Consider the following 26331-nt stretch of genomic DNA (forward strand, 5'->3'; position numbering starts at 1 on the left):
CTACATTTTAATTTCAGGTATATTTAGAATCAATTACAATAAAAATAAAATAAATAATTAATAATATTTAAAATAAATAAACAAAAAGAAAGCATCTTATCTAGTATAGTGTGTCTAAATGGAGTTAATCCTGCCCACCAGCACTATGACATTAAGGGGATTTAAACACTGAAATTTGTCATCTGGCCACTTTACAAATCACGTGAATTGATGAAGTTATTATGTGAGGATATCTAGGGTTGAAAATTTTGCTTTCCTGAAAGTTGGGTATAGGGACCGCATAATTGAACAAACAAGGGTAAGTCCTGGCATCAACCTGACATCTCCACATTTACATGTGCTTCCTGCATACCCACATAAACACACATACACATGCAAAAATGTTTATGCGCCCACACTCACACCGCCTACACAGATACATACATAAATGAGAATAGAAACACAAAGGTAAAAATATATTTGACTAAATGGCTAATTTCAAACAAATGAATAAATATTTTATTTTTGTCTCTCTGTATACATGATGTTTCACTATGCAGACCAGAAAATGTCAATCACACAGAGGTAAATGGCAATGTATGAGAGAAGAGATCAGAAGCAACTTGACAAGGCTGAGAAGGGCAATTGCAAATTGTGGCAGAAGTGTTTAGTCTTTCTTTCTGGAGGATATTTCAGGACCACATCTAAAGTAACATTAACTCACCACTAGAAATACAAAGTGTCAAGTGTAGCTCTTCAAAGTGAAGTAGTTGTATAATCCTATATCAGATAGAATTAACGTGCCAACCACAATTTTGAAGAGGGCCCCAAATGGCTGGTGCTATGCCTACTGTTTAGTGGTCATTCACTGAAATTTTACAACATCCCAAACAAAACACAGGAAAGCAGATGGCTGTACACATTAGGTTTACAAATAAATGTGATCAAACATTTATATTTATAGCAGACAGAAACCATTAAGTCAAAATGGGGAGCTCAGCTGACTGGGGAGTGCTCAACTCCAAGTGATATACCAACAACATAACACCTAAACCTAAGATCCAGGGAACATTCTTGAAGAAGGGGCAGGAAGATTGTAAGGGCCAGAGGACAAGGATGTCCGCTAGGAGACCATGTCTTCTTTATTTGACAGGAAAGCTATACCCACAAAATCTCAAAAATATGCTCGCCGAAATGAGACACCAGGTGATATACTAACTTGGGTGTAGGAAACCTCTCAAGTCCCTGTCTATAGGAAATTAATGGCTGCCGTGAGACAGAGATTTAGTATTCCTTGGGATGAGCTCCTATGTGGATGATCAAATCCTAGGTGGTCAGTCCTAAAAAATGTGCATACAAGCAACAGTAAATACAATCAGCAGGCATATGCATATGTATGTGTGAGGTGTGAGTGTGTGTGAGAGAGAAAGACAGACAGACAAAGACAAAGAGAATAATTAAAAAAGAGTTCATGAATATGAGAGGAAGTAGAAATGGGTGGTACATAGGTAGAGTTAAAAGATAATGAAGGCTAAAAATGATGTAAAAACTATTTTCCGTATTAAATTCTCAAAAGATTTTTCAATTAAAACTTAAAAGTTGGTTTACATTTTTAAAGTAGAAATGTAATAATGCATGCCCTTTCCAGACAATAGTGTCAAATAAAATATCTAAAATACCCAGCATATTATTTTTTAAATATTAGGTATTCAATACATTTTAACTACAAAACCAGAAGTTTAGTATAGCTTACATTGCTATCTATATCACCAATAAATAATAACAATTATAGTATATAACTATCACAAGCAATCACTACTATATTTGCAGTGGGATGAGGTAGGCCACAAGATCAGGACTGCTACTTGACAGGAAATCTTCGGAATGTGGTAATTTGGGGAACAAATCTAATACCAGAGGACCAGGAAAGTTTGAAAGGATCAAAAAGATACACTGAATTAGATACAAAAAGGAAAATGGATGAAAAAAAAACTTCCAGGTACCATAAAATACTAGCTACAAGACAAAGGTCATAACTTTGGAGGTCAAAGGGTTAATGATAGTCCACTAAATTTTCTGGGGGCTTCTTAGACAAATGTTTCCTCTAATAAAACCCAGACCTCCAGGCAAAGACTTTCAGGCACAAGAGATGCTCTCATCTGTTCATTCTCCGAAGATTAAATGATTTAGGCCCTGCCAGCAGTACTTGTATTAACTTGGGGTGACCGTAAGGGCAGGGGACTCACCCTGAAGGTGGCTGATTAGTTGCAGGAGGAGAGGGTTCAATCCTCCCTAACCCTTAACACACAAACAACCTTAGTCCAGGGCCCTGGATGGACTCCCTCTGGCTCTTGTCACTTGCATGCCAATTGAGGCTGACAAATTGCTTGTTAACCCATGAACAAGCCCTAAGATGAAGTTGTTGGTGATACCCAAGGTCCCTGGAACTCAAAGACAAGGCTGAGTTTGAATCCTCTTGTCATCATGGCTGACCTAGTAGAAGTGTGATCAAGGCTCCCTGAATGTCTGAGATTCGAGTTGATTTTTATTAGTCATATAATCCAGCCCTGGCACAGTTCCTGCTAACAATCTTGCATTATTTAGATTTTATTTTGAAAATTGCCCTCAGGCCAGTTCTATTTAAAAATTTTCCCGCAAGTGGGGCCTAAAAATGTTACTTTTCTTTCATTAGGAACAATTAGCGCTATGCAAGTTGAGGAGGCAGACTGACTAGTTTGCAAGAATAAGGATCACAAATTTTTTCTCTCCCCCCCCTCACATCCCAAGGGGGACAAAAAAAAAAACCACATTCTGAATTAATGTAAGGAAAGGGCCTTCACAGTGATATTACAACAATGGCTTACACTTACTTGCATCTGTAATCTTTTCAGGTAGAGTTATCTCTCAGTAACCATAAAGGAATTGATCCAGGATGCTCCAACACACCTCTAAAGCAAAACCTTTCAGATGTTCAAGCTTATTTTTAGTATAAGATGACCTTACATTTGCCTGTACCCTATACACATTCTTTAGGATACTTTAAATCATTTCTAAATGACTTTTAACTAATGAAATATGGATGCTATATAAATATGTAAATAATATCTATACTATATTGTCTAGGGAATACTGACAAGAAGTCAGCACAAGTTCAATACAAATGCAATTATTTATTTTTATGAATCTTCGGGTCATAGCTATTTGGATCCATGAATGTAGAACGCATGAAACAGAAAAACTGACTATATTTCCACATCTTTTATCATAGTTTATTCTACTGGTATGTGGGAAAATGAGAAGGCAAGGTAAGTATCATCTAAAAGGAATAAAATGCAAACAAGAAAAAGATTTCAAAATATAGCTTTGTTAAACATATCTATCTAGGACCAAGATCCCTTGGTTACTCCTCTCAGAAATTGTTGCTAGCATTGTTTAACAGCCAAACTAACTTGTGGTTAGCCATGTCAACTTGGTAAGCTGAGAGAATACGAAGTAGATTCTTGTAGATAATGTATTAAGAATATTTCTACTAACATGTGTTAATCTGTTGCAAGTTTTTGAATAAACATCACAGTTTTCTAGACAAAAGTGTAATTGCAGCTAGCTTAAATTGTATTTCTTGCTTGTTTTTTCTTTCAAAGGCAGTTCTGAGAAGGAATGTTGATTAAACTTAGTTTCTCTGGGGAAAAGGCAAGTCTTGAGCTCTCATGAAAAAAAAAAAAACCAAAATATCTATTATAACTCACATTATAGAACCTGTTTATATTACAAAATCTAAAGCATTATTTGAGTACATATGATTTTGTGTAATGTGTGGGTTAACCAAGTGTCAAGAATCTGAAGAATTAGAAAAAAAATGTATACCTCAAAATAGAAGCGTTAGTAAAATGACTTAGGATATAGCTAAACTCTTTTTAAATAGGTCCTTTCACAGTCTTATTTCATTTCAAAATATTTTCTTTGCAAATTCCAGAAATATCTAGTGATTAGCAAACTAAAACACACACGCACACACACAAAAACTTCTTGACATTTTAAAAACGTAAATTGGAACAGGATAGATGACTCTTCAGTTAAGAAGTACCCACTATTTTTGGAGGACCCAGGTTCAATTCCAGCACCCACATGGCCAGTCACAACCTTATATAACTCCAGTTCCAAGGGATGCAATACTCTGCTCTGACCTCCATGGGCACCAGGATTTCACATAGTACACACACACACACACGCACGCAAAATGCTTATGTACAAAAATAAAATTATAAAAACTAAAAATGCAAATTGATTAAGATATATATAACTGCAAGTCAATCTACAATTGTTAGAGGAGATTGTCCTTCTCCAAACATAAAACAAGTAGCAAATTTTGAGGTCCTTTGCTGATTTTTCACTCTTCAAAATTTATTAGTCAAAGAAGGCTTTGCTGATAATATTTTTAATTATTTTATATTTATCTACTTTATTTTAAGAATGTGGGTGAGTGTTTTGATCATGTGCATGCATGTCTGTGTAGCATGGTGCCTGTGAATATTAGAAAACAGTATCAGATCCCATGGAACCAGAGTTACTGTCAGTTGTGAACTCCCACGTGGGTATTAGGAACTGAACCTGAGTTCTTTGCAAGAATATCAAGTGCTCTTAACCACTGAGTCATCTCTCCAGGTCTTGGAAATATATTTGAACTTAGTGCACAGTCAACTTTAAGACTAATACAAATTAAAACTACGCAAAAGTACAACCATCAAATATAAATGCAGTGAAACTCCAAATGAGGGTAAATTAACAAATTTATTGATGTCATTCAATAAAAAGTCCTACATAATCATTAAAATGATAGGTATTTGTTATATACATTGAAACATAAACGAAAGTCTAATGTAAGAATAAAAAGTATTTATGCTGTAAAAGATTTCGGGAGAAATACAAGGTCATTTGAGAAAATCCCTTTGTGTTTTCATTCTGTTAAATACTTTTAGTTTGTCAAGCTGTGAAGAGTTTAGAGATTTTTGCTTTTTCTAAGATGCTTTGTCAAAGAGATAATGTTGTATTTCACAGATGATGTAAATAAATAAGGATGTGTTGGAAGTATGAACAGCAAGTAATTTCTCAAGTGCTTTGATCTCCCAGTGACATAAATATCCAGCCTTTGGCATGCTACTGTTAATCTCCAATTCAGAATTATTCACTTATTTCTAGAACTAAAAGGTTTATGGTACAGTTAGGGAATATGTGAAGTTAACTCTAGGCAATGAAATGAACTGTACTTGAGAAACTTGCTTGTAGAACCAGATATTTGGGTTCAAATCTTTCCTCTATTGTGTCCTAACAATGGGTCTTTGGCCAGGTGACTACATCTCAGGTTTTGGTATATAAAAAATGAGAATAGTAAAAGCAACTGGGTTTATAGGGTTATTATACTTCCAAACGTCAGAATTGTAAGGTCTGACATTTTGATGGATTTTTCAACTAACAAGTCAGTCTGCCAGTTTCATGAATACTTATAGAAGACATGAGACTTCCAGGTCATAATTCATAAAAAGTAAATTAGTAGTGGCAATGCAGAGCACCAGTATCTGGGTTGGTGACTCAAACTCAAAATAGCCTATATTCCATACGATAACATGGAGGTGATCATTGTAAGCAATACATTACCTACAGTGGAAGAATCTCAAGCTTACAAAACACTTATCTTTTAAAATGGGTCATAGGAATTCCAGCTCTTTGCTATACAGCTAACTACATTCTCTTTTTTCCAACCACTGCTCAAAAATGGAGAACAAGCAACCTTGTTCTTCAGTTTAGAGGAAGATGTTTCTTGCAGTTTCCTGAATTGTTCTCTTTACATATAGCTTTTAAAATATGATTTTATTTTTATCCATGTGGGGGTGCCCATAGAAGATTAAAAGAGGGACCTAGATGTCCTAGAGCTGGAGTTACAGGTGACTGTGAGCTGTCCAATATGGGTGCTGGGAACTAAACTCAGGTACCCTGGAAGAGCAGAATTTTTTTTCTTTTGTTTTGCTTCGTGTTTTTTTTTTTTTTTCTCATGATTTCTCTGTATAACAGTCCTGCCTGTTCTGAAACCCGCTTTGTAGACCAGGCTGGCCTGGAACCCACAGACTTCTTAATTGTTGAGCCATTACTCTAGTTCTTCCATATACATAGTTTTGAAAAGGAAATCCTAAGCAAAGGGTATTCTTCTCATAAGGCCTATAAAATATGTGACAGAACTAAGGCAAATTCTCTTGGAATAGTGAGGCACTTTACAGAAAGCATTGAGTATGGTGTCTCATATGTTCTAGGTGTCCCAATACAAATGAACTCCATTAGCCACTACAACCGTATTATTCAAGCAGTAAACTACATGAGTAGATTTTGTATTCTGTGTTACTGTTTTAAAAAGCAGATAAGAGACCAGAATCTAGTAAATATGTGTGTGTGCATACAGTACTTGCTAAAGACAGAATTTTAGCCTGAAAATATGGTGTCATTCACTATTGAGCAACGGATGTAGCTTGGTGGTACAGTACTTGGCTGGCATGTGCAAGACCCTGTGGTTCTTCCCAGCACACTTATGTATACATATACATGCATAAATAAGTGTATTGTGAGTGTGTATTCTAAATTCAAAACACACTAAAATATTTAGGTACTTGTTATTAAAGTAAGATATACTTTAAAAATAATTAGCTATTACACACATATTTAACAGCTATTAATAAAACAAAACCTGAGATTCTTGAATGTTTCCAGTGATGAGTTCACATTAACATAACTAGGGAAAACAACTATAATCTGCCCCATAAAAGCCCAGTGATCTGACTCATAATGATTGATTGAGGATGGGGGCATGATCAAGCATAATTAACAGAAATAACTATCTCCATTCAACACTACCATCTACATTATAGTAGGAGTACTCCCTGTGCTCTTGTTTGAAGATATATTTAAGAATTACAATTGGTATGCATTAGCTCATAATAAAAAGTTTTTCATAGATATATAGAGAACAGTGTTTTGTGGAACTATCATAATGTCCCTGAACAGTCTTCCTATAAGTTTCACTGACTATAAAAATTATTGATCATTTTCCCATTGCTTTTTATTTATATTATGTTGATATATTCACACATCAATATGTTTCTTCATAATTATTCGGATAAAGGTTTTACCTTATTGCCTTATTTATACTGCAAACTCTTCAAAAACACATCTTTCCTTAGATGTACCTCTCTCTCTCTATGCAGTTGATACAGATCATTCTTCCTGCCTTTGTGTTGAAATTGTCTAACTTAAATGACTATATAACTAAATTACCAAGCCATATGCCTCCATGATCTCTTATCTGATCTCTGTTTGCTCATCATTGTCTGAGATTTTGGAAGACTTGTGAATATTCTAAAGTTTTATTTGCCTGCTATCAGATGACTTCTGCCCTAGCAGCCCCACCATTCTCCTCTCACTGGACTCAATAAAGCTACCTTATTAGACAAGCCCAATGACCCTTGTTTACCTTCATCCTGTCTGAATTCTATGTATTATTTGTAAGGTAACCATTTATTTTACCTTATAATCTCCCTTATTTCAAAATATCTTCCTCTGTCTGATTCTCTGCCTAGAAACACCTATCCCTTATCCACCCTCCTCGGGCTTTCTTCAAAATGCTGAGCATTCTTCTAAAGGCTTCAGGGATTTTTGTTCTGCTTCTTTTTAATTTTTTTCCTTTTATTTTAAAAAATTATTTTTCATTTTACATATCAACCCTACTTCCCCTTTCTCCCATTCCCCTGCCCCCCCACCATCTCCTTCCTTCCCATTCCCCATCTGTTCCTTAGAGGGGGTAAGACCTTCCTTGGTGAGTCAATAAAGTCTGGCATACCAACTTGAGGCAGGGCCAAGTCTTAACGCCCCCATATTTAGGATGAGCAAGGTATCCCTCCACAGGGAATGGGCTCCAAATAGCCAGATCATGCACCTGGCATAGGTCCTGGTGTCACTGCCAGCCCCCTCCCCAACAGATCAAGCTACATAACTATCACCCATATTCAGCAGGTCTAGTTTGGCCCCATACAGGCTTTCTGGCTGTCAGTCCATAGTCTGTGAACTCTCACTAGCTTGGGTCAGTTGTCTCTGTGGTTTTCTTCCATCATACTCTTGACCCCTCTTGTTCATATGATTCCTCCTCCCTCTCTTCAACTGAACTACGGGAGCTCAGCCCAGTGCTTGGCTATGGGTCACTGCATCTTCTTCCATCAGAGACTAGATATAGGTTCTATGATAACAATTAGGATAGTCATTAATCTGATGGAAGGGGAAGGCCCTTTCAGATACCCTCTCCACTATCCCTAGGATTTTTAGCTGGGGTTATCCTTGTGAATTCTAGAGAATTTCTGTAACATCAGATTTCTCTCTAACTCCATAATGGCTATCTCTATCAAGATATCTCTTTCATTGTTCTCTCCCCCTACCCCCACCATTCTTCCCCAAACTCGGTCTTCTTGATCCCTCACGTTCCCACCCCCATGAGCTCCCTTCTACCCCCAGTTTACTCCAGATATCTTAACTATTTCCTTCCTGTAGTCATAGCATATATGTCCCTCTTAGGGTTCCCCTTTTTACCTAGCTTCTCTGGGATTATGGATTGTAGCATGGCTATCCTTTTCTTTACATCTAATAACCACTTATGAGTGAATGCATACCGTGTTTGTCTTTCTGGGTCTGGATTACCTCACATAGGATGTTTTTTTTTTCTAGTTCCATTCAAAGAAATTGAAGAAGATACCAGAAAATGGAAAGATCTCCAATGTTCTTGGAAATGTAGGATTAACAGTAAAAATGGCAGTCTTACTAAAAGCAATCTACAGATTTAATATAATCCCCACCAAAATCCCAACACAGTTCTTCACAGACCTCACAAGAACAATACTCAACTTCATATGGAAAAACAAAATCCCAGGATAGCCAAAACAATCCTGTGCATCACCATCCCTGACTTCAAGATCTACTATGGAGCTACAAAAATAAAACAGTTTTGTATTGGCATAAAAACAGACATGTGGATCAATGGACTTGAATTGAAGACCCTGATACTGATCAACACACCTATTAACACCTGATTTTTGACAAAGAAGCCAAAAGTGTACAACGGAAAAAAGAAAGTATCTTTAACAAATGGTGCTGGCATAACTGTTTGTCAACATGTAGAAGAATGCAAATAGATCTAATTCTATCTCCATGCACAAAACTCAAATCCAGGTGGATCAAAGACTTCAACATAAATCTAGTTACACTGAACCCGATAGAAGAGAAAACGGGAAGCATTCTTGAATGCATGGGTAGAGGAGATCACTTCTTAAATATAACAACAGTAGTACAGACTCTAAGGGCAACAATGAATAAGCCTCCTGAAACTGAGAAGCTTCTGTAAGGCAAAGGACATAGTAAATAAGACAAAATGGCAGTCTCGAGAATGGGAAAAGATCTTCACCAACCCCATATCTGACAAAGGGCTGACTTCCAATACATATAAAGAATTCCATAAACTAGACATCAAAATACCAAATAATACATAATTTAAAATGGGGGTATAGATCTAAATATAATTCACAACAGAAGAAACTCAAATAGCTGAAAGACATTTAAGGAATTACTCAACATCCTTAACCATCAGGGAAATGCAAATCAAAACGACTCTGAGAAACCATCTTATACCTATCAGAATGGCTAAGATCAAAACCACTGATGACAGGTTATGCTGAAGAGGATGTGGGGTAAGAGGAACAATATTCCATTGCTGGCAGAAGTGCAGTCTTGTTCAACCACTTTGGAAATCAGTATGATGGTATCTCAGAAAATTGGGAGTCAATCTACTTCAAGATCCAGCAATACTACTCTTGGGCATATACACAAAGTCTACACAGTCATAACACATAGACATTTGCTCATCTATGTTCATAGCAGCATTATTTGTAATAGCCAAAACTTCATTTTATTTTCTATCCCTCTAAACTTTATTTCCAGCAACTTTATCCTAGTGACTAGTGACTGATCTTAGTCACAACAATGTACTGAACATATAAAATCATGTGTATGTGTCCAATTCCTCCTAAATCCCCCCTCTTAAATTCCTTGCCAGTACAACAAACTAAGAGCTAAAACATAATATAATTCTCATAAACAAATTTACTGAGTCAGATACTGAAATGATCTTTTGCTACAGTCTGAATTTCCTTTTGTACTAGGTATTTTGGTTAAGAGTATCTCTAGTCACACCACCTAATTTCTCAAGTTGAATGCCTCAGAATTAATAGAAAGAGAAAAAAATGATAAAAACAGAAAAGCAAGAGATCAAAATATTCTTATTTAGAGATAATAATCATCTTGCATTTTAAAAGTCATTGAAGACTCCATCAGAAATCACTTAGACCAGATACACAATCTCAACACAAAATCAATAACAGAAAAACCAGCCTTTCTATACATAGATAATGAACTTGTAAATAATGAATTTAGGTTTAGAAAACTGCCTATTCACAATAGAGTTAAAAATACCTAGGAATAAGCCTGACTAAGAGGAGCAATACCCTTATAATAAATCATTATTATTCTAAAGAATGTTATTAAAGAAGGCACTAGAAGATGCTACAACCTGCCTGTTTTTTAAAAACATATGATGTACAGATTCAACCTTGCCATCCTCAAAATTCCAAATGTCTTCTTCATAGAACTAAGTAATAATAATAATTAATAATAATCTAAAGGGTATTAGAAAGAATAAATATTCCAAATAGCCAAAGTAATCAAAGCAGAAAAAAACAATATTAGAGGTATCACAATGAGTCTCAATTTAAAAATCCATAGTAACAAAACTTTTATGTTGCTAGAACAAAGCCAGATATGTATATCAATAAAATAGAAAAAAAAGAGGATACAGAAACAAATTCATGAAGCCACAGCCACCTAATTGCTGACAAATGTGTCAAGGTACATATTGAATTAAAGACAGCCTCTTCAACAAATGTCACTGGGAAAACAGAATATCTACATGTACATGAATGAAAATAGATTGCTATCTCTCACCATGTACAAAAATTAATTGAAAAAGGATGAAAGACCTTAATGTAACACCTGAAATGTCAAAACTGCTAGGGGAAAACATTTTGACATCTAGGAAGTATAAGCAACAACCTTCTGAGCACGAATCCAATAGCATAGTAAATAATAGCAAGAATTGAAAAATTAGAATTCTGTGAAATTAGAAAGCTTCTACGCAGTAAAGGGAAGAACCAGGAGAATGAAGAGGAAGCTACATTGCAAAAATATGTAAATTATGTATTACGTAAAATATTAATATCTAGAACAAAATTAAAGACAAGAAAAAAATATCAAGTTGATAAATAAACCAAAGAACTGAATAATCCATTCTTGAAAGAAGAAATACAAATGGCCAATAAACATCAGGGAAAGTGTTTAATATACTCAAGCAATCAGGGAAATGCCAATTCAAGCTTCCGTAAGAGTCCATCTTTCTACAAAGAACTAACTACAAGTAACTAAGAAATGCTGAGAGAGGGAGAAACTGTCTTTCCTAAGGAAAAGCACAATTGTTTATCCAATATCAAATTCTAGGCCTTAAAACACAGAGCTATTATATGAACTAAGCAGGATATATTTAGGAACATGTATTCATATATAACACGCAATGAAAAATGAGGCTATGAATTTGATACAGGTCAAGGAGAGGTACATAGGTGGGTTTTGAAGAAGGACAATGAGAGAAAAATATAATCATATTATAATCTAAAAAATAAAATAAGTAGTAAAAATTTGGTTATACACAGTAAAATATTATGTGGCCATAAGAAGAATAAAATTAGGATATGTGCGAGAAAATTTATCAATTGATCATTACTTTAAATAATACAAGCCAGAGTCTAAAAATGAAAAGTGTTTTCTCTCATTTTTGAACACTAAATTTTTACAGATGTATAAACACATACAAACAAAAAAGAGATTAGCATGAGTGTGAAAAGGGGAGAAAGAAAGGTATGTAGGAACAAATATGCTCACAATATATTATAACATGGATGAAATTATTATAAATCCCAGAATGATAGATAAAATGCATATAAATAAAAACAATAAATTTATTAAAAGAAAGAAATCAATCTGAAAATGCTATGATTACATGATTCCAAATGTATTTTTTTCCTGGGAAAGACAAAAACTATGGTGCTAATAAAAATGATCACTGGCTGCCCAAGTACTGGGGTGAATGTAGGGTGAGGTGATGAATAGTTGAAGAATTAAAAATGGCAGATACACATATATTTTTCAAATCCTATAGACTGCATTATTCTGGATGAATGTTCATCTGAACTTCAATTAATAATGTATTAAATTCTCTTTGTAATTTTAACCAGTTAAACTAATAATGGTGTTGGAGACAAAGTAGATAGAAAATGGTTTCTGCACAATTTTCCAAAAATGCAGAATGACTTTAAAATGCCTATTAATTCTTTTAAATGCAAAAACCCCACTTCAAATTAAAATAATAAAAATGAGAAGGTAAGTAAGTTAAATAAAGAAAAGATCAATCCGAGGTCCTCTCCATACATTTCCTAGTTATCCACAATGAATTTGATGTGCAAACAAACCTTAACTTAAAAGGGTTAGAAAGAGCTGGTTTTCTACCAGTCACAATTGCATGGTTTTCTACCAGTCACAATTGGATGGTTTTCAACCAGTCCAGGCAGTCAAGTGATCCAACAACCAAATGCCTAGCTACAATCCATCAGGTGCTTTCTCTCCATCCAGGCTTATCTAACCCACCATTTTTTTCTGATGACTGGAGTGCTCGGAACTTTTATCTGGTTCTTAATATGCTAAACCCATGAATTATCATTTATATCAATAAATTTTAATTTGCCTATATTTTTTCCAGTTTTTATTGGAAAGTAGTTAGGGTTTTTTGTTGTCTTACTTTTTAGAAAGAGTTTGGTAATGGAAGTCTTTAGACATGCCATTGTACCTCCAGGAAGGGCCACATAAGTCTTTTGTGTAGGGTGAACTCCCTGGCAAAAAGAGGTGCATGAATTCTAAATCTTTTTTTTTTTTTCATAGAGTTTCAGTTCCTTTGGTTTCAAGTCTTTTCTGTCCCCTTCTTCCCCCACATGACTTCAAGGATGTTTCCCTTACTTCCAAGGAGGTGTAGAGACCATCTAGTTCTCCCTATTATTTCCATAGTCTGGAAGTTAGAATAGTCCTAGATCAGAAACCAGCAGAGTTGGTCTAAAGATTTCCTTTCCCTTCAGTCCTTGGAGAGAGACAGGCTAACAGTCTGAGGTTGTGCTTCCTCTCTGCTAAGTGGATTCCATGTTGAGGAGGCAGTTATGGTGGACCTGTTAATTGACTGGAAAGGTGAGGTAACCTGAGAAATCTCTTAAAGAATGGCAGCTACAGAATCCATTATGACATAATAGTTGAGGGGCGGGGCCAGAGAACCTGCTGTGGGGATCTAAGTGCCAGAAGACCAGAGGGGAGGGAAGGGGAGGGGATGGGTGGGGAGGGGAGAGCCGGGAAGAACAAAGGGCTGATAGGACATTGACAGAGAGGAGAAATACTAACACCAAGGGACTAAAGGAGCAAGGACAGTAGATTGATTTATTCTCTCAGGGCCAGGAAAAACCAGAAGGCAGTCAATCATCATGGCCTTGAATCCTGAGGATCTTGGTAGTGGGTTCCGGCATAGCAAGGTGTCGACATTCATCAACGAACAAATGGCCAAGCACGACAAAGGCCCTGATTTCTACCTTGAAAACCTGTCCCTGTCCTGGGAAGAGGTGGAAGACAAGCTCAAAGTTATCCTGGAGGATAGCGAGGTGCCTAGCGAGGCTCGTGAAGCCTGTGCCTGGGGCACCTTGGCCTTGGGGGTGCGTTTCGCTCACAGGCAAGGCTGCCTCCAGGGGCACGGGGTGCAGTGGCTACAAGACTTGTCTAGCATGCATAAGGTGTCTCCACTCTCCTTGCCATCAGACCTAAAGCAGCTCACTCACCAACAAGAGATGGAACGGAAGGAGATAGCTATGCAGCTTCAAATGGCCCAGGCCAAACTGGAAGAGGTGCAGAGAGAGCGAGACCTGCTGAGACTGAAGATCCTCCAGGCAGTAAGATTTGTCACCTGCTTTTGTTTTACCCCTGCCCACCCCACCCTTATGTGTGTACCCCATTCCCAGAACCGATCTCAACCCTATTCACTTCTCCCCAGGAGCTGAGGGCTCTCCCAGCTGCAGTAAAACCGGCTGTGACCCTTCCTCCTGCTTTTGTCAGAAGATCAGGGACACAATGGTCAACTGGAAAGGAAAACTTGGCAGAGTTAATGGCTGCTGCTAAAGGAAGACAAGGCAGAGCGGAGATGGCAGCAGCTACTATGGCAGAGACCGTAACTGGCCCTGAAGAGGCCTCAGAGGAGACCAATGGAAGTATCACGCAGCTCCTTGGAGTCATGAAGTGGAAAAATTATCCCTTGAAAAGGCAGAGAGCAGGTGATATGAGATCCAAGGAAACATCCATGTGCTCTCTCTCCCAGTCCCTGAATCTGAGATCCACATCCTCCTCTGAACCCATTACTGTCCAACTCCCTGCCTCATTCACATACTCCTATGAAAGCCCCTTCCCAGCCATACCTACCACATCCCAACTACCAACCAGAGACAGATCCCCTCAGATGCATCCCTATCCCATGGCCTGTGGGGTGAGCCACCTGTCTGATTTGGGAATCCACAGAGGAGATCATCAGGAACTACAGAAAGACAAGAGAACTACAGCGTTTCGCAGGCCGGGGGACTGGGACTGCCCTTGGTGTAAAGCTGTGAATTTTTCAAGGAGGGAAAACTGCTTCCACTGTGGGAAGGGAATCTGGCTGCAAAACCCTTAGTGAATTTGGAATGTGAAATAGAACCGAAACAAACCAATGGAATATCATTTTTGGGGGGGAGGTAGAGGGTACTGGGTACAGTTGTGGAAGGGGAATGGGGGGTCAAGAGAACGGGACAAATTTGGGTGTGAGATATTGAGACAGTAGAAATGGTATGGGGAGGCAGAAGATTTGATTATTTCTGTTGTATTCTAAATAACTAGCATTCACATCCCAGAATAGCTTCTCTCTCTCTCTCTCTCTCTCTCTCTCTCTCTCTCTCTCTCTCTCTCTCTCTGTGTGTGTGTGTGTGTGTGTGTGTGTGTGTGTGTTCGATATGCATATGTGTATGTCCTTCCTAGTGTCTGGTAGACCTAAATTGATGAATATACGGAATCCCTCCCTTTCCAAACACCTAGCCCTTAAGTGATGGAGCCTGAGGGATTATTTGACCCTGTCTGATTCTCACTGAGGATCTGAAGAGAGGTAGACTCTATAGTCAGGATGGAATTGGATAAAGAGTCCGTGGATCACTGGAAGTCGGGGCCAGCATTGTAAGCAGTGTTTCTGAAGGCCAGAGCCCATCTCTGGCCCTGGCTAAGGTAGGGAACAGAACTGGCTGCTTTCCAAATAGTTTTAAACGGATACTAGAGACTCCAGGAGATGACAATTATGAAGAGGCACAGTGGAGTTGATCAGCTGATTACAGAGAACTCAGTCACCTTTTATTTCTTTGCAGTTGTGTTCTTCAAGGTTCCATTTTACCTAGATCCTTTCTCTTTAAGCAAAGAAGTGTGTGCCTATTCAGAGAACTAGATCATTCTCAATCATGCAATTTTTCTTTTGTATCTTGATTTTTTCTTTCTTTCTTTTTTTAAAAAAACAAGGTCTCATGTAGCCCAGATTGGCCTCAAACTTAATATGTAGCTGAGGATGACTCAGCTTCAGATTCTTCTGCCTCCACTTCCTAAGTGTTGAGATTATAGGTGCATATTACCACATCTGACTTAGAAATGTAGTTTCAAAACAATACATCATTAAAGAAACTTAATGGAATTGGTGGGGGAGTTGAAGAAGCTTAGTGCAAGCAGTAAGTATTCCTTTATCCCATGTCTCCAGGAATGAACTGGGTAGGATGCTTATGTTCTGAGGGAATTTGATTTCCAGAAACAGAGTTCCCAGTAGTGAATTTGATTGGAAGCTCCCATTCTGAGAGAGTAATACCACAAGAAATAAAATCATCAAACGAAACCCAGGATGGGTTAACCTCGGGTTTATGCTTGACTCAACATGGCAGAAATTTGCCATCCCTCCAAGTATTCTAAAACACTGTGGAGGATGCCAGCACTACATGCAAGCCAAGATTTCTATGATTATACAGCCTTTTAACAGGGTAATCTTTCCTAGTCCTCAGCGTGCACAACTAGAGACAGATCTAAACAGGAAAGCCATGTCACTGCTCCAAGGTGAGTCAGCAACTAATAGCACATAAAGGGTTTGCCAGTCTACGTGGGCCAGAGCACAGTGCTATCTGTTGGGATTCTCTCTTCCGGCTCAGTAGCCTGCTAAATGGAGGAGAATGAGGATTTAAAAATACCTCGGTGGGCCTCTCTCTTCCTATTCCACCCAGCTTGCATCCAGAACCCTCCTCCCTTTTGCCCCCCTTCCCCCTTCAGGCACATAACACCACCCAGCTTAGCCTGCCTGGGCGCTGGGGTAGAATCCTCAGGGCAAGCAGGCGGGCAGGAGTTCCTTTGTGTCAATAAAAATACCTCGGTGAATTTAAAAATGTAAAGTACAACAGAATCTTATCTCTGTGGGGAGCAACTCTGAAGGAAGGTGAAAGTTGGCTGAGCAATGGATAAGTAGGAGGTTGGCCTTCTCCTTCCCTTCATGTGGCTATAAGATATGTCAAAATTAACTATGTGTGTATTTTAATCCACAGATGAAAGGAGGAAAGAGTGCACCTGGACCAGACTAAGTCCTTGGCTGTTCTCTAGGTACTACAGACCTAGAGAATGAGAAGCCGTTGTAGCCATGAAACACCCAGAAGAACAGATACGTGACTTTAGGTTATCTGTTATTGGTGAGCCCAACAGTCACTATTCAGATTAGGGGCCAGATCCCTAGCCTGCAATTTTCCAAATACCATTTGGCCTTGTTTATCCTCCTCTATTGCAGGGTTTACTAATCTCAGTGTACTGGACACTTGGATTTGGTTCTTTGTTGTGAGTTAACGTTTCTTGTGCATTTTAGGGTGTTTAGCAGATCTCCTAGTCTCTCTTTGTCTGAGTGACCCACTCCGTACTCCTTCAGTTGTGACAGCCAGAACTGCCTCTTGGATATAATCACATGTCCACTAGAGGGCAAAATCCACCTGATTTAGGAACCTATCAGGCAAGGAAGTACTTAATAGAATGAATGGGTGAAAAATCCAAAGACAGGATCACAGAGGCGGGGCAGCTGAGCAGTGGCCATTAAGCCTCGCATTTACTTTAAACATTCAAGCACACTTGGGGTGGTTGCAGAGTAGAAACAAAACTGCCAGGTTAAGGAGTGAGGAGCACTTCTGCAAGAACCGAGGCTATGAAGGGAAGGAGTGAACCTAGGTTGAGACACTGAACAGGGGAAAGCATAAGTCACGAGGAGGAGATAGAGCAGAAGCAAGCTTGAAATCCAAGACATAAGTTTGAGGTCTAAGAAAGAATGAAATCTCATAAAGTACTGTAGCATGATTATTGGATTATTAAAATTTAAAATTCATATGATAAGACCACTTGTTTGTTTTCTACATAAAATCCCTTCAAAGTGCTGCTTAGGTACGTAAAAACATGGTGGCAGACTTACATTTTTAAAAAGGCTTGAAAGTCATTTTGCAAAGAGAAAATGAGCTTCGGGTTAGGGGATAAGATACAATGTGGAACAGGATGCTGCAGGATTGAGGAAGGCCAAGGAGATAGTACTTTTTATATATGTCTGTTTTGTAAAAGTAGTGTAATTATTTCGCCCCCGCCCCCCCCAAAGAAAAACATGGATTTATTGACACAGGTAGACTGGAAAGATTGTTCCTTCCTTGGGGACAGGGGGACAAAGGGAGTGACTGTGTGAGTAGACAATAGGAAACCAGGGGGGCTCTTGTGTCAGGCTTATGTGTTAGAATAAGCAAGGCCACATAACAGGAGTTTCTGAAGGGTACTCTATTTCAGAGGATGTAGAAGGTGAGGTGAGATGAAAGAATGGATTGTTAAGATGTGGCTGACTCATCTGAGACAGGGCCCAGCTGAAAGGGAGCTCTGCTTCAAGGTAGCAGCAAGACGCTCGAACAGGGCTTGGGAACAGAGGCTAAGTAACACATTATAAGAAAACCAGATACAAGTCTCAATAATGTTATAACTTATCCTTATTTTTTTCTAGTAAAAAATTTCCACCTCTTTGGATATGGGTTTTATGTTTGGAAGGATTGGGGAAAAATAAAAAAAATCATATTTGAAATCACATATTGTATACTTTATTTTTCAAAATAAAGTCTAAACTTTGGGGGCGCATGTCTGAGAGCTCAGATTTGGGAAACTGAAGTGAGGAGATCCACACAATTCTGAGGATAGCCTCTGCTGTCTAGTGAGTTCAAGTCCATCCCGGGCTATACAGAAAGACCTCGTCTCAACAAAATAAATTAAAAATACTAACAAAAAAATGACAACCAAAATTAATTCTGAGTCTGTCATTTGAGTACATTCTATAAACACCCCAGAGATGGTGAGACTTGAACTTTGGGCCTAGATCAAGGAAACAGTGATAAAGACAGATAAAAATGAAGAAGTCTTTAAAGACAATATTGCTGGGCCAAAGAGATAGTTCAGTGGGTAAAGACACTTGGTTATCAATCCTGAAAACCCTAGTTCCATCCCTGGAATCCATATGGTGGAAAGATGGAACCAATTCCTCTAAATTGTCCTCTAAACTCCAGATGTGCACATATTTTCATGCACACAAATCACAAAATAATTTAAATGCAAAGTATTTTGAAAATACATTGCTGAAAGTGAGGAAAAGGGAGGATATCTCGTGGGGCCTACATAATGCCTTTGTCTAGAATAGTTCACTTTCCATCTGTCTAAGCTCTATTGGCATTCTCAGAACTTTCCTTTGGAAATAACAGTTTTCACAGAGAATGATTATAGAAATCTCTTTTGTTGACCACCAACTTTTTTAACAGTCATCTACACACTAAGAAGTCAAACCTACTTAGAGGTGTCTCTAAAGAATGGAAAAGAAAATCTTAAAGCATATACCATTTAAAAACAACAGCGCTTTTCTATTTTCATTTTGCATCATGTGGGATAAATATCAAAAGTTAGACTAGTCAGATGGTGGTAGAGCATGCCTTTAATCCTAACACTCACTCAAGATGCAGTGGCAGGCATATCTCTATGAGTTCAAGACCACCATGATCTATAAAGCTAGTTCCAGGACAGCTAAAGCTGTTACAAAGAGAAACCCTGTCTTAAAACAGCCCCCAAAAGTTCAACAAGGTATACACACAGAAACATTATTCACTACACAGAGGTATCCCTAAATGCCTCTAAATACAAACAAGTTTTCTTTTTTGGGGTTGTTTGGTAATTTGTTTTTGTTTTTTATTATAATTATTTTATTACTTGAAAAAACACAATCCAAATTTCCATTTCCTCCCCTCCTCCCACTCCCTCCACACTCCCTCCCACCCCTCCCCTCCAATCCTAAGAGAGGGCAAGGCACCCTGTCCTGTGGAAAGTCCAAGGCCCTCCCTACTACATCTAGGCTGAGCAAGGTATCCATCTAAAGAGAATAGGATCCCAAAAAGCCAGTACCTTCCTACTACCCTGGCCCCCATGCTCCTAATTTTGTCAGGCGATCTTGTCTGTTTCAAATTTCAAGGAGGATCTTTATATGTTTTTCTTTGGGTTCACCTTATTACTTAGCTTGTCTAGGATCATGAACTATAGGCTCAATGTCCTTTTTTTATGGCTAGTATCCACTTATAAGTGAGTATATGCATAGTTACCCTGATATCAAACCCACACAAAGATTCAACCAAGAAAGACAATTACACACCAATCTCACTCATGAACATGGATGCAAAAATACTCAATAAAATACTGGCAAACAAAATCCAAGAAAACATCAAAAAAATCATCCATCATAATCAAGTAGGCATCATCCCAGAGATACAGGACTGGTTCAACATACGAAAATCTGTTAATATAATCATCATATAAATAAACTGAAAGAAAAAAAAATCATATGATCATTTCATCAGATGTTAAAAAAGCATTTGACAAAATTCAACACCAATTCATGATAAAGGTCTTGGAGAGATTAAGGATACAAGGATCATATCTAAATATAATAAAAGCAATATACAGCAAGCCAACAGCTAGCATCAAATTAAATGGAGAGAAATTCACAGTGATTCCACTAAAATCAGGAGTAAGACAAGGTTGTTCACTCTCTCCATATCTCTTCAACATAGTTCTTGAAGTTTTAACAATAGCAATAAGACAATATAAGGTGATCAAGGGGATTCAAATTAGAAAGGAAGAAGTCAAACTTTTGTTATTTGCAGATGATATGATAGTATACATAAGTGACCCCAAAAACTCTTCCAGAGAACTCCTACAGCTGATAAATACCTTCAGTGATGTGGCAGGATACAGGATCAACTCAAAAAAAAAATCAGTAGCCCTCCTATATACAAATGATAAAGAAGCTGAGAGGGAAATCAGAGAAACATCACCTTTTACAATAGCCATAAATAACATAAAGTATCTTGGGGTCACACTAACCAAGGAAGTGAAAGACTTATTTGACAAGAACTTTAAGTCTTTAAAAAAAGAAATTGAAGAAGATACCAGAAAATGGAAAGATCTCCCATGCTCTTGGATAGGAAGGATCAACATAGTAAAGATACAATCCTACCAAAAGCAATCTATAGATTCATTGTAATCCCCATCAAAATCTGAACACAATTATTTACAGACCTTGAAAGAACAATAATCAACTTTATATGGAAAAACAGAAAACCCAGGACAGTCAAAACAATCCTATAGATCAAATTAGGTTTTTATACGGCCTTTTTATTCTGCTGTTTTAAAAAAGGAACTGGTTTAACCATCATTGTTCTTTTCATATTCTCCTTACAACAATTTTCTTCATGCTATTTGCATTGGCAAAATCAGGAGGGGCCTGGGAGAATAAACGAGAGGGAAGGGACTACAGGGGGAGGATCAACAAAAAATATACATGAAAATTTATAATGAACCTTACTACTTTGTATGGTGTTTCCTCAAGAATTTTTTTAAATATATTCTCTCCTACATTATATTCCAACCACAATTTCCCCTTCCTCCCAGGTCTCCTTGTGACCACATCTCTTCTCCCCCAGATCTACTTCTCCTCCATTTTCCTTCAGAAAAGAACAGGCTTCCCAGAGATATCCTACTGAGCACAGAATAACAAGCTACAATAAAACTAGACACAACACCTCATATCAATGCTGGGCAAGGCAACCCAGAATTAGGGAAAGGGTCTCTAGAACAAATGAAAGAGTCAAAGATACCCCCTACTCCCACTGCTAGGAGTTCCAAGCAACACTACCATAACATACAGAGGTCCTAGCTCAGACCCACACTGGCTCTGTAATTGTCACTTCAGTCTCTATGAGTCCCTATGAGCCCTGCTTAGTTGATTCTGTGTGCCATATTGTATGGCAAGTTTTATTATAAATATTTGAAGTGGCTGGCCATGTAGCTCAGTTAGTAGAATGCAGGAGATCCTAGGTTTGAGCCTCGGTACTTCAGAAACTGAATGTTATATCTCACACATTCCCAAACACTAGGAAGTTCATGAGAGGAGGATCCAAAGGTCACAAGGTCATTCTTAACTACAGCACAAACTAGAAGCCAGTCTGGTATAGAGAAAAAAAAAAAAACAAACAATTGAAGGATAAGAAGAAAATACGATTTATGTGAGTAACATAAATACCTCCAAACTTTAGTGATCTGAGAGTTTCAGCTAATCATCAAATGACATTTCTAGAAAGTCCACTTTGTGTGTAGATACTGTGTGAAGATGCTCGGGAATAAGCTTCAGATTCAGTTTAAAAAGAAGATATTTCCTCTCTAGGAGTAAGAATGCAAACACAAAGCATGAACAAAGTCCTTTCCTTAAGGGGAGTTAAGGGAAGGGTAACAAGAGGAGATTGGGGCAATGGCTCTTAAAACACAAATATTCATTTAATATCTCCTTATACAAGTAAGTATATTGCCTTACATGGGAAGACTGATCCGGCCTTAAAATGAGTATGCATAGCTCATATGGGCCTTAAGTTTTTTAATGCATTCAGCACCTCAGGGTGGAACTGTATATCACCTTCTAACTTTTTGTTGTTTCATAGTAATAGATCTAGACCATATCCATCAAATAGCAACCAATGTCTCTTGCCAAGGGGAACCATTTTGCACTGTACAGGGTAAGGTCAACTTCATGCAAATTGGTCCCCATCCTTAGGAATATGTGTTAGAATATATGCTCTGATTAACAACACTGAGGTGAACAACATTGTGTTTCTTTAATGAGGGTTGGGTCATGAAAGGGAATTTACCTCCTTTAAATATACATTTTCTCCATGAAGCTGTCATCTGTTATAAAAATGCTCTATTGTCTAATTGCAAGTCAAGTCATACATTATTTATTTTGTTTAGCTTCTTTTCTAAGAACTGGTCAGTTTCTTAAAATAACAAGCTCCAACTCTCTATATGAATCTTCCATTAAATAAAGGTTAATTATTGTGTGCTTTATATTTAGAATAAAGACCTTGAGAAGCCTATGTTCTAGTCAAACTTACCTTCTATTTTCCCCTGTACATGGCCATGTTTCACTTTCTCCTTGCCCTTGAGCACTGTTCCGCCTACCTGTGAAAACCGTGACTATCTTTATCTGTTTTAACGATCATGAATCATCTCAGACACTATAACTCTGTAAGTAAATTACTACCTTTTCGTGTTCTCTAGTAGTCTACTTGATATAGCAAATCAGTGATTGGATGTTTATCATACAGAATGAACAAATAGCTGAAGTGAAATGATACATTGCAAGGAGAAATAGGAATTTGAACAAATTACATTGGAAAAGGAAACTTATAAGTCATATATCAACCTGGAGAGATGACTCAGCAGTTGAAAATGCTTGCTGCCTAATTTTCTGAGAAATCACCACACTGACATCCAAAGGGGTTGTACCAGCTTGCATTCCTCAAGACCCAATAATACCACTTTTAGGTATATATCCAAAGGATGCTCAGTCGTGCCACAAGGACATGTGCTCAACTATGTTCAAAGCAGCTTTGTTTGTCATAGCCAGAACCTAGAAACAACCTAAACGCCCCTCGATCGAAGAATGGATAAAAAAATGTGGCACATTTACACAATGGAGTACTACACAGCAGAAAAAAATAATGACAGCTTGAATTCTGCAGGAAAATTAATGGAACTAGAAAACATTGTTTTGAGTGAGGTAACCCAGACAGAGAAAGACAATTATCACATGTACTCACTCATAGGTGGTTTTTAAACATAAAGCAAAGAAAACAAGCCTACAAAACATAATCCCAGAGAACTTAGACAACAATGCAGACACTAAGAGAGACTTACATAGATATAATCTACATGGGAAGTAGAAAGTATAAAAAGACAAGATCTCCTGAGTAAAATGGGAGCATGGGGACCTTGGGGGAAATTGAAGGGGGGAGGGGAGTGGCAGGGAGGGGAGCAGAGAAAAATGTAGAGCTCAATAAATATCATGGAAAAAAAAAAGAAAACGCTATTGCTCTTCCTGAAGACCTGAGTTTGGTTTCAGCACCCATGTCTGGGATTTCACAATGACCTATAATTCCATCTCCAAGGGATTTCACACTCTCTTTTGGCTGCGTGAACAACCCCACACGTTTGCACATGCACTCTCATGGATACGCACACAGGCACATACAAACTCACAAGTAAATAAAAATTTAAGATAAGCAATAAGTAAGAAAAATAATAATAATGTGTGTGTGTGTTTTCAAAATAGGGTTTCTCTGTAGCTTTGGAGTCTGTCTTGGAACTAACTCTTGTAGACCAGGCTGACTTCGAACCCACAGAGCTCCACCTGCTTCTGCCTCCTGAGTGCTGGGATTAAATGCATGTGCTACCACCACACAGTTCATGTAATATTTTTAATAAATTAAAATAAGTAATAAATAATAAGCAACACACACTCACATGAGGTAGAGGGAAAGAGGAGGTCAAAAAGAGGAGAAACTTGCAGAGAATGCATTTTGAAAAGAGTTTTAGGTCCAAATCAAACTGAGGAATGATGAGAGAAGTTTCGTGTAACTACAAAATGTAAGACACATTGGGAGTGATGGTAAAGTTAAAAACTAAAAAAAAACAAAAACACAAAAAACCAAACCAGTTTGTGTTGTTAGTAGTTAGACATCTCCCCTTGATGTTTTAGGCAACATGGGAAATACTTACTTATTCAAACTTATTCAGAATTATTAAATGTTTTTAGTTGCTTGACTAGGTTTCCAGAGACTTACTTCCTTGTTAAATCAAATAAGAATCTGTCTTCTAAATTATCCTTGCTTGATTACAATTTGTATGGCTGTATCAATTCCTTTAATCTGTTAGAAATTAGATCCTTGTCATTTTATTTTGCTTGCTGTCATACCTTTTACATAGAAGACTCTCTAAACATAGTTGTTTCAAAACCACCTTACAAATCATAATCCCAGAGAACCTAGACAACAATGATGACCCTAAGAGAGACTTACATGGATCTAATCTACATGGGTATTAGAAAAATACAAGATTTAATGAATAAATTGGGAGAATGGGGACCTTGGGAGAGGGTTGAGGGGAGGGACGAGGCAAAGACAGGAGCAGAGAAAAATGTAGAGCTCAATAAAAATTAATAAAAATAGTTGTTACTTATGTAATTGATGCCTAACAGCTAAAATAGTCTTGACTGAAAACATACCTTTTATTAGTAATAAATGCCTGCAGTTAGGAATGTGTGAGTATCATTTCTGTTTCCTTATGAAACAGTTCAACTATGAGATGAACAAAGGAAAGTGGTCTCATACAATGAGTTCTTAGACAAACCTAAACTATATACTTGTGACCCGTGATTATATTCATTCTACCATCAAACAATATGCTGATGAATGTTTCTGGAATGGGTTGTGAATCTTATATGTCGGATATTTGGGGGTTTCAGTAAATGGTCAAAAATAAAGAAGCAACCAGGCATAGTGGTGCACGCCTTTAATCCCAGCACTTCAGAAGCAGAGGCAGGTGGATCTCTGTTAGTTCGAGGACAGCCTGGTCTACAGAGTGAGTTCCAAGCCAGCCAGCACTACAAAGTGAGTCCTTGCTGAGAGGAAGAAAGAGAGAAAGATACAGAGACAGAGTAGTCATTTCAGGGCATACATCCTACAAATATCATCAACCTCTCTTTTTGGTGGAAAGCAATTTTAAAACACTTTTAAAAAAATATATGAAGTGTGGAAACTGAAGAATGACAATAGTGTTTCTTACTTTATACAGCAAGAACTGATTGTATTTTAGAAAAATCCTTTTTGGACTTGATCCTTACTTTTCATGAACTTATTATCTCTATTCTACTGCCCTCTGTTGTTCATCTTTATTCGGCAAGATTCTGTGTTCATCACCAGACCACACTGTGAACCAAGGGAACTGCAAACAGGACCACAGAACTTTATGCGGGCACAAATTAACATAAGTAATTGGACCTTATTCATCATGATACAGAAAGATAGGTTGTTACAGAGAATGGGTAATACAAGAGAAGACAGTAGCACAAACTGATTTGTACCTGAGTTCTGGAATTTGTAACATCTGCCCAAGTTTCAGTTGCCCAAGTCACTGGGAAAGTCTCTTTAATCTTTATAACTACCTGATTGTTTTGGGGTTATATGCCTCAAATTGGAGTAGCTGGATCATCCAAAATGTATATTTTTAGATAAGGACTTCCACACTGATTTCCACAGTGGCTGAAATAATTTATATGCATACTAGCAATAACTAAGGATTCCCTTCCTGTCTCTGGCTTTATTTTCATCAGCATTTGTGGTTATTTTCTTGATGACAGTCACCTAGGCTAGGGTAGGAGGAACTTCAACATAGTTTTGACTTACATTTCACTGATGGCTAAGGTGGAAACACCTTTTATTTCAAATATTTTTTTTGCCATTACCACCTACTCATAAGATAATTTGAATTTTTAACTTAATTTTTGCAATTTTTTGTGCATTCTCCATATCAATCATCTGTCAGGGAAGTGTTTGACAAAGTTTTTTTTATCGTTCTATAGGCTTTCTATCTAGTCAGTTAAATGTC

At 37.6% G+C, this 26331-nt stretch overlaps 2 protein-coding genes across 2 annotated transcripts in view; one reads left to right on the plus strand and one right to left on the minus strand.

The window, feature by feature from the left end:
* The window catches only part of Il1rapl2 (interleukin 1 receptor accessory protein like 2), a gene marked incomplete at its 5' end in the record, with an annotated part of 592881 nt that overhangs the window by 547679 nt on the left and 18871 nt on the right, over positions 1–26331 (minus strand). The window lies entirely within an intron of this gene.
* Positions 13686–14914, plus strand: Tex13a (testis expressed 13A). The gene is made up of 2 exons (XM_057759351.1): positions 13686–14144; positions 14246–14914. Exons 1-2 carry the CDS (start codon positions 13686–13688, stop codon positions 14912–14914), a joined length of 1128 nt encoding a protein of 375 aa, XP_057615334.1.

Source organism: Chionomys nivalis, chromosome X, assembly GCF_950005125.1.
Source record: "Chionomys nivalis chromosome X, mChiNiv1.1, whole genome shotgun sequence".
Taxonomy (NCBI): domain Eukaryota; kingdom Metazoa; phylum Chordata; class Mammalia; order Rodentia; family Cricetidae; genus Chionomys; species Chionomys nivalis.

What these genes read in the sequence shown, in the direction of transcription:
- Tex13a (XM_057759351.1), top strand. Translation starts at nt 13,686, where the DNA reads ATGGCCTTGAATCCTGAGGATCTTGGTAGTGGGTTCCGGCATAGCAAG. An exon ending in GACTGAAGATCCTCCAGGCA is followed by an intron (nt 14,145 to 14,245) that starts GTAAGATTTGTC and finishes ACTTCTCCCCAG; the next exon opens with GAGCTGAGGGCTCTCCCAGC.